General features: G+C 46.8%; 1 protein-coding gene across 4 annotated transcripts in view; it reads right to left on the minus strand.

The window, feature by feature from the left end:
• Positions 1-9,929, minus strand: part of OSBPL1A (oxysterol binding protein like 1A) — a 199,417-nt gene that overhangs the window by 138,095 nt on the left and 51,393 nt on the right. For all 4 annotated transcript variants that reach the window (XM_040354081.1, XM_040354079.1, XM_040354080.1 and 1 more), the window contains one exon: positions 7,716-7,797. In XM_040354081.1, coding sequence (XP_040210015.1) covers positions 7,716-7,797 — 82 coding nt within the window. The remainder of the gene's footprint in view (positions 1-7,715; positions 7,798-9,929) is intronic.

Here is a 9,929-nt window from a genome sequence, read left to right on the forward strand (position 1 = left end):
ACACATGTGGCACTACAGCCCCCCCCGTGAGACAGAGCACATGTACCGCAATAGGAAGCATTGGCATTCAATCAATGTACAGGTGATAGCCGATGCCCAATACCTCATATGGCATGTCCGTGCCAAACACCCAGGATCCAGCCATGACAGCTTCATATACCGTCAGAGCAACATCTCAAGAGAATTTGAACAGAACGTGTATGGGGACAGCTGGCTGGTTGGTGAGTGACATGGGTGTCAGGTATGACTGTCCCCCCCCCATGATGCAGACATCACGAGGGGCACGTGCATGACTAACATCCTCCTGTCTTTTCCCTTCCAGGTGACTCTGCATATGCACTGGGACCCCATCTCATGACTCCATTCCGGAACCCCCAAACCCCAGGAGAGGAAAGATACAATGCTGCACACATACTTACCCGTGGAGTGGTGGAACGCACATTTGGCCTCCTGAAGTCCCGTTTCCGATGCCTGGATAAGTCCGGGGGGACCCTGTTGTATTCCCCAGACTTTGTGTGCCAGATCATCGGTGCATGCTGCACAACTTCGCAGTGAGAAGGGGCCTGCAGATTGACATACGTGATGACCTGAACCAGACATTCCCCCCCTAACCCAGGGTACCCCCTCTTCTGAGGGAAGAGCAGCCAGGAGACGCCTCGCAGAAGGCATCTTTGCACAGTAAACACACACACATTAATCATGGCACAATGAGAATGCACGCATGCACACCCATTGTGGTCCCTAGCACACACACCCCACATGCACATCGAATTGGATTAGACCCAAGTAAACCAAATGGTATTAGGGAGCAGCAATGCCACGGCTCCAATTATGTCACTGTGCATTCATACACCTTTCACATGGACCTGGGATCACTTCTCCCTGGTCCTGGGAATCCCTACTCCACCAAAACTGGGGGTGACACCCTTTTTCACCAGGAATGTCACCCCCACATTCACACATCATTCACACACATAAAAAAAATCATAATCACAGTAGAAAATCATACAAAAAAACAAAAAAAACATCCCAACATATCAATGGCGGTGTGAGCTACGCCTGGACCGGCCACGGGCATGGCCCCTCAGGGGAGACTCATGGGGGGGGGCAGGGGAAGGAGGAGCCTCCCCGGGTGGCTGCCCACCTGCTGGCCTGCCCTCCAAGGCCACGGCGATCCTGGTCAGGCCCAGAGTGATGGCTGCCGTATTGGCCTGGACAGCCTGGGTGTTGTCCTGTACAGCCTGGGTCAGGTGTAGTCACCTCAAGGGCCACGCCTGTTGTGGCGGCCTGCAGCTCACAAAAGCAATTGATTAGTGCTACAGTATTTGTGCCCACGTCACTGACTGACTCCTTGATGGAGGCCAGGCTCTCCTCCATCTGGGCCAAAGTCCGGCTGACCTGACCCAGATGTTGTGTCTGACGGGCCTGGTCCCTCTGAAGATTTGCAGGCATGAACTCGGCCACCCCCCTGGTCTTCTGAGTGGCCTTCCTGCCTGCAGTTGAGTCTTGTGGCCTGGGAGCAGGGGAGCCCCCTGGGGGGGGGCTGTTAGGGGAGGAGTGGGAGGGACTACCCCTGATGGTGGCCTGACTGCCTCCAGATGAGGCTTGTGGCCTGGGAGGAGGGAAGCCCCCTGGGGGGGCAGTCCTGTTGGGGGAGGAGTGGGAGGGACTACCCCTGATGGTGGCCTGACTGCTGTCAGCCACAAGGGAATCCTGATCCCAACACAACATCACTTCTCTGGCAATGTCCATCCGATCATCCTCAACCTCCTCCCCCTGAACCTCCTCATGAGGGGAGTTGTGGCCACTCCCCTGCCCTGGGGACTCCGGCCTTTCTGGTGGCTCCTCAGCAGCCTGTTGTCCTGGGGGTGGTGCAGCCTGGCCTGATGGCTCAGCAACCTCCTGGCCATCTGTGGAGGACACAAAACATACACAGGTTGGAGGATCCACACACTTGGCACATATTCCCTCCCCCCCCCCACACATGCTACTCACCAGATGGATGGAAATAAAAAAAAAAATAAAAAAAAAAAAACTACCTGTCCTCACAGGATCATCAGATTCAAAGCCAGGCAGGCCCACCACTTGCTGGCTATGGAAGCACCGGGCCACCGCAAGTTCCTCCTCAGTCCACCTTACGGTGCAAGGTGGACCTCCTCCAGTGCCCCTGGCATGGGCTGTTTGCTTGACCAGCTTCTCACGGACCAGCCTCCTAAGATCATTGATCTTCTTGTCTCCCCCACCCCTCCGCATTGATCCGATCAGTAATCTGCTGTATGATCTCCTTCTTCCTGGCCGGGGTGATGTCCCGGCTGTCAGGGCCATGCAAAAATCGCCCAAATTGGGCGATAGCCCTGGCCAGTAAGTGCTTCTCACGCACCGAGAAGTTCAGCTTCCTTCTCTTAGGTGCCATCTCACCACACAGCACTCAGCAACAAACAGACACAAAATTCAAACAGAACAAACAAACACAAAAACACACAGAACAAACCGACAAAAAGACACAGAACAAACACAAAAAGACACAGAACAAACACACACAAAAATCAGACAGCAAAAACTAGACACCAAAAAAAAAAAAAAAACACAAGCAGACAGCGAATACAAATTCAGACAAAAAACACAGAAGAAACAGACACGAAAAACACTCAGAAAATACACACAGCTACTACAACCTCCTACTACAATAAATCTTTAATCCAACAATACTACACTAACCAACAAACAGCCACAAACAGAACAAAAGCACCTTACTTTAGGAAGGGAAACACAGGGATGTACTTTTGCAATGGAAGTGCGTTTGTCTGGGGCTATTTAAGCACAGGGCGATTCTCACACTAAGTATGCTTGGCCTTTTTCCTATCTCACCGATTGCGCCGACCTGAGTTCTGCACATGCCCAGTGAGGTGCAGATTCGTGCGCGCATGCGCAGTACGGCCGGCCCTTCATTTGCATGGGGTCACGGCTCATTTCAATGGAGCACGCCCACTTCCTTCCCACTTGCAATTACCCCGCCTTACGCCTCGGTATTTACGTTACGCAGGCGCAAATTTGGGCGCAAATGCGCTGTGGATACGGCACTTACGTTACAAAATTGAGGCGCCGTAACTTAAATGACATACGTTAGGACAAACTAAATTTGCGCCGCTCTACGTGAATCTGGCCCTATATTTCCTCATTTTCATTATATTTAAAAATGTGTTGATTGTTTTTCACGTTTTTGTTCACTGTGCTGGGTATTTATTGCGTAGCATTTCTGTAACATACTATATGGTCACACCCTAATGGGTACACATAGTGTTACCATGACTCATATGTAGTGCTACATTATCATCCTCCCTCCCATTTAATTTGTCACATTCCTGTGTAGCTGCTTCATACCCTTTCACTGGGGTTCTGTTTTTGAATTTTTTGGGTAGCACATTTATTTTCTCACTCCACCATTTGGTGTACATATAGCAGAAAATTTTCACTGCTAGATTGACTGTGGAAAACGAGGTGACTTAAGTGACTGGTTTATGTGCCAACTAGATACTTGATGGAATATAAATCATCTAAACCACAGACTGAAAATATATACTTCAGTCGGCTCCAGGGGGCACTATACATGCTGGACATTAGAAATATGAAATGCCAGAACTCATCGAATCCAAGCAAACTTTTATTAACACCACATCAGAAAAAGTCAAGATCATATCATTTCGGTCAATCTTGGTCTAAATCATAGCAAGATTCCAAAACACTCAATTCTTCATATACAGTGCCTTTCGAAAGTATTCGGCCCCCTTGAACTTTGCGACCTTTTGCCACATTTTAGGCTTCAAACATAAAGATATAAAACTGTAATTTTTTTTGAAAAATCAACAAGTGGGACACAATCATGAAGTGGAACGAAATTTATTGGATATTTCAAACTTTAACAAATAAAAAACGGAAAAATTGGGCGTGCAAAATTATTCAGACTGATCAGAGATGCAGCCAAGAGGCCCATGATCACTCTGGATGAACTGCAGAGATCTACAGCTGAGGTGGGAGACTCTGTCCATAGGACAACAATCAGTCGTATACTGCACAAATCTGGCCTTTATGGAAGAGTGGCAAGAAGAAAGACATTTCTTAAAGATATCCATAAAAAGTGTTTAAAGTTTGCCACAAGCCACCTGGGAGACACACCAAACATGTGGAAGAAGGTGCTCTGGTCAGATGAAACCAAAATCAAACTTGTTGGCAACAATGCAAAACTTTATGTTTGGCGTAAAAGCAACACAGCTCATCACCCTGAACACACCATCCCCACTGTCAAACATGGTGGTGGCAGCATCATGGTTTGGGCCTGCTGTTCTTCAGCACGGACAGGGAAGATGGTTGAAATTGATGGGAAGATGGATGGAGCCAATTACAGGACCATTCTGGAAGAAAACCTGATGGAGTCTGCAAAAGACCTGAGACTGGGACGAAGATTTGTCTTCCAACAAGACAATGATCCAAAACATAAAGCAAAATCTACAATGGAATGGTTCACAAATAAACATATCCAGGTGTTAGAATGGCCAAGTCAAAGTCCAGACCTGAATCCAATCGAGAATCTGTGGAAAGAACTGAAAACTGCTGTTCACAAACGCTCTCCATCCAACCTCACTGAGCTCGAGCTGTTTTGCAAGGAGGAATGGACAAAAATGTCAGTCTCTCGATGTGCAAAACTGATAGAGACATACCCCAAGCGACTTACAGCTGTAATCGCAGCAAAAGCGCTACAAAGTATTAACTTAAGGGGGCTGAATAATTTTGCACGCCCAATTTTTCAGTTTTCTATTTGTTAAAAAAATTTGAAATATCCAATAAATTTCGTTCCACTTCATGATTGTGTCCCACTTGTTGATTCTTCAAAAAAAATTACAGTTTTATATCTTTATGTTTGAAGCCTGAAATGTGGCAAAAGGTCGCACAGTTCAAGGGGGCTGAATACTTTCGCAAGGCACTGTATAGAGACAGTCAGTCAAACCAATAACGACAATGAAAGGACCATCTTAAAACCCAAATCCAGGCAACTAAAAATAATCCCCTGCAATCGGGCTGTGCTCTGTGGGGACCGGTTTAGATGTGGGGAGGAGCAGAGGAACCAGCAAGTAAATATTTTTTTTGTTTGTTTCCTGCCTAGACCAAAATGAGCAACTAAAGTGGAACGAAGAGCTGCACTAGATTTTACACTCTCCAGTTTTAGTAAATCAACCCCAAAGTCTGTAATGGGCAGTCTGTAACTGTTTAATTATGCTTTAAGTCTCTGCTACAAAGAACTGGTTTAAACAGCCTTTGGCTTTTTAGATGCGTTAAAACTAGCAGAGTTAGGACGGGTGTATACATTTGTGTGGGCCTGGGGGTACTTTCTCTAGGTTTCCAAGTCCGAGCAGAAGTATAATATATTCATCACATTATGGGATTTATGCACTACTAATATTGTTCCTAAAAATGTGTTTGTTATTATCATGCTAGATACCGAAATTTCAAGACCTTTTAAACTCAGGACTGTTATTGAACTCATTACAGGCAGAACTGTGACACTGCGGTTAGCACTCTTGCCATGCAGCGATGGTGTGCTGGATGCAACTTCCAAAACAGACACCAACTACATAGAGCTGTGTGTCAATTTGGTAGTTTAACCAGCTTCTGATCAAACTGGTCATAAGGTGTGTGGGTGTGTAATAAGAACATGGGTGGAACGTGACAATGTAAGCTCCATTAAGTCATGGAGTAATGTGACAAGTTTTATACATTCAGTGTTTATCGATGCTATATGCAATGCATGGAATAATAAACAGAATAAAAAAAATAAAGACATTCTTGCTATAACAGTACAGTCTTTGCACTGTGTATGTTAAAATCTAGCAGACCTCGGAACAAGGACCTTTAGGATGGGTTCATACTTGGGAGATCACAGACATTGCATGTGATTTGCACAGAATTGCCACGTAGATCACATGCAATGTCTGTGCGATTCCAATTCAGCCATACAAACTGTATGGCTGAAATCGCATTGCATTCGCACCAAAATGGTGCAGGACTCTTTTTTGGTCCACACTGGAATCAGATGGCATGGCTGTTCACATCTATGCAATCCGATTCCTGCACCATTTCTCAGTTCGCACTGCGATCTGTGAACCGATCGGATTCAAGTGCGATGTGGGAACCGGCTCCTAAAGCGGCGGTCCCGCGAAAAAAAAAAAAAAAAATTATTATAAGCCAGCAGCTACAAATACTGCAGCTGCTGACTTTTAATAAATGGACACTTACCTGTCCTGGGCGCCCGCAATGTCGGCAGCAGAAAACGAGCAATTGCTCGTCTCTCTACTGCCACGCCGCCATCCTCGTTGAGGGAATCAGGAAGTGAAGCCTTAAGGCTTCACTGCCCCGGTTCCCTACTGCGCATGCACGAGTAGCGCGTCACTTTCCCAGTAGTCCCCGCTGTTTCCTGGGACCAGTGTGTTCCCATGGGAGTCTCTCCCCGGAAGTGGGTGCAAATACCTGCATTATACAGGTATCTGCACCCCCCCTCCCCCCTGAAAGGTGCCAAATGTGACACCCGCGGGGTTCAGAAAAGTGGAAGTTCCATTTTTGGGTGGAACTCCGCTTTAATGGCTTCTTAGCCACTAGGATTACATTTACTCTGTGCAGAATTAATGGGGCTAAACAACTATATATTGATCATTGCTGTAGTGATGACCAAGATACCACCCTACTAATCCAGTGATGTACCGGTACGTCGCTGGACAGGAAGTAGTTAAAGGGGATTGGTTTGTGGGGCAGTAAAAATCATGGCTCTAAGTCACATTATATGCCCCTGCTTATTGTGCTGCCTGTGTGATAATTGTAATGCTAATAACCTGCTGTGCTGTGAGATACATAATAGGACACAGTGGGGGGTTATTTACAAAAGGCAAAACCACTTTGCACTACAAGTGCAAACTACAAGTGCAAAGTGCACTTGAACATGCAGTGAAAGTGCACTTGGAAGTGTAGTCGCTGTAGATCTGAGGGGGACATGCAAGGAAAATAAAAAAACAGCATTTTAGCTTGCACATGATTGGATGATAAAATCCGCAGAGCTTCCCCTCATTTCAGATCTACCCCTCAGATCTACAGTGACTGCACTTCCAAATGCAATTTAAAGTGCACTTTGCACTTGTAGTGCAAAGTGGATTTGCCTTTCGTAAATAACCCCCCAGTGAGCATTCTATCCTCTATTCCCCATGTCAATTGCGGCCATGCTCTCCTCTTGCTCTTCCCTGTCAGCCACTCAACGTCTTCAATTCACATCTTGTGAGGACTGCAGCTGGGAGCCTAACAGAATATCGCAGTATCAGTCTGCCAGCGGGGACTATGAGAATAGTGGGGCGGCATGATGTACATGTGCCCCAAAAATAATGTAATAGTCCTTCCGCAGCGCTCCCCTCCTGAGCCCCTGTGTTGACCTGATGGGGCCCAGGAAAATGATACAACACTCCCCTCTAATCAAGTAGGAGCAGGGGAGGAGTTTAGAAAACCATTTTTTTTAATGCAATAACAAAACGGTAATGATGCCCAGGCCCCACCGTGTAGCTGATGGGTGCGGCCCCGGTAGAACAGGGCTGGTTGTACTGCCCCATCAGTGGCCCTGTGTGTTAGTGCAAGATAGCAAAAAAACTTGTTAGTATGCAGTGATAGTTCAGTTTAATCTTTACCTTTGGAGTCCTCCCAGTTCTTTAAGGCAGTGAGAAATGTGGACATTTCTTTTCTGAGTCGGCGATGACAAAGCTGAGCATTCTGTAAGTACAAATGCAGAGAAGAATCTCGTCAGAAGCAATCAGCCAAGTAGAATTTTTTTTTTCAGTCTACAGGTCATTAAAAGGCAAAACTTTAGTGTCGATGGATTAGAACCAGTAGTGTATTTAGGTTTTGTGCTGCCCTAGGCCTGAATAAACTTGTGAACCCCCTAATTTAAATATGATGCACCCCTTCCTGTCAAGACCACACCCTTTTCTGTTTAAGCCCCACCCTGATTTTTTCCAGCGTGGGGACACTAGTTCTGAGGGCCTGCAGGGGGGGGGGGGGGCAATAGATTTGCTTAATTTGCATAGATTTCCTCTCACTTCCTGTTTGGCTATGTGGCAGGAAGTGAAGGGAAATCTCTGCAATGGGGCAGGGATGGTTAAAAAAAATAAACTGACAGGGGCTATAACCCTCCCTTACTCTATCCAAAATGAAAAAAAAAAAAAAAAGTGTTGCCTATAGTTCTACTTTAAGCACACCATTTCGGATCATTTTATTGCGTGGACCAAGAAGATTGCACCATTGGCATGGTTCAGCAAAAAACATATAGCACAGTGAGGAAGGTTTGTGGTCCAGGATGTTAGGACAGTCAAAATTAGAAGCAGCACCCGGACCCCCCCCCTCCCCACACACAGTTGCAGAATGCTGGCCGCCCGCATACCGGAAGCAGTTCGGCCCCTTTATGGGGACGTTGTTGGCCTAGGCAAGGATACAGCGCTGATTAGAACGTATACCAATTTTTGTCTTGCATGTCTTACACTTGTGGGGCTTTGTATCTTTTGTAAATAAAAAAAAAACATTAAACAAAAAGTCTAAAATTTAGATTTAGCCCAGAGATTCACACTGCCGTGGCTTGACATGCAACTTGAAAAGTTCAAAGTCGCATGACAAGTCATGCCCCAATAAAAGCAATGGAACCGTTCTAAATCTTATGCCTTGTACACACGATCGGAATTTCCGATGAAAAAAGTCAGACGGAATTTTTTCATCTGATGTTCCGACCGTGTGTGGGCCCCATCGGACTTTTTTCTGTGGGAGTTTAGAAATAGAACCAGTTTTATTTTTTTTCCCCGATGGAAAAAAATCCTATTGGAAATTCTGATCGTCTGTGTGGAACGGAGAAAAAAAACACACACATGCTCAGAATCAAGTCGACGCATGAGCTGAAGCATTGAACTTCATTTTTCTTGGCTCGTCGTAGTGTTTTATGTCAAGGGCCCAGATTCAGTAAGAATCTGCGCCTTTCTTACGCAGGCACAGGGCAGCGTTTTTGCCCTGCGCCCGCGCAAATTTTCTGCGCTGCCCGCGATTCACGGAGCAGAAGCTCCGTAAATTGCGGGGGCGCTGTGTTAACTTGCCCGGCGTACGGGCGCCTAATGTAATTGATCCCGCCGGGGGCGGGAATCATTTAAATTAGGCGCGCTCCCGCGCTCCCGCGCATGCTCCGTCGGGAAACTTTCCCGACGTGCATTGCGGCAAATGACGTCGCAAGGACGTCATTTGCTTCAAAGTGAACGTGAATGGCGTCCAGCGCCATTCACGATCCACTTACGCAAACGACGTAAAATTTGAACGTCGCGACGCGGGAACGTGGCCATCCTATAGCATTGGCTGCGCCTGCTATTAGGATGTGTAACGTTGCGCGAAACCCGACGTACGCAAATTACGTAATTTGCGTACGCAGGGCCAGCGCAAGTTTGTGAATCGGTGTTAGTATGCAATTTGCATACTATACACAGATCACAATGGGAGCACCCCCTAGCGGTTTTCGCTAGAATGCAGCCTAAAATCTGCGTGGCATAAGAGCATTATGCCGCGCAGATTTTAGGCTGCAGTCGGCGTAGCGATGTTCCTGAATCAGGAGCATTCGCTACGCCGGAGCAAGTAAGCAATTGCGCCGTGTAACCTATGGTTACACGGGCGCAATTGCTTCTTGAATCTGGCCCACTGTGTTTTGGACGGTCGGAATTTGGTCTGACAGTGTGTAGGCAAGACAGCCTGAACGGAATTCCGACGGAAAATTCCATCGAATTTTATCCCATCGTGTGTACAGGGCATAACTTAGAGAAAGGTTCCTGCAAAACTTTGGCGAGACTTCAACACGACTTGCATTGACTTCTGTTACA

The sequence above is a fragment of the Rana temporaria genome, chromosome 5, assembly GCF_905171775.1.
Source record: "Rana temporaria chromosome 5, aRanTem1.1, whole genome shotgun sequence".
Lineage (NCBI taxonomy): Eukaryota > Metazoa > Chordata > Amphibia > Anura > Ranidae > Rana > Rana temporaria.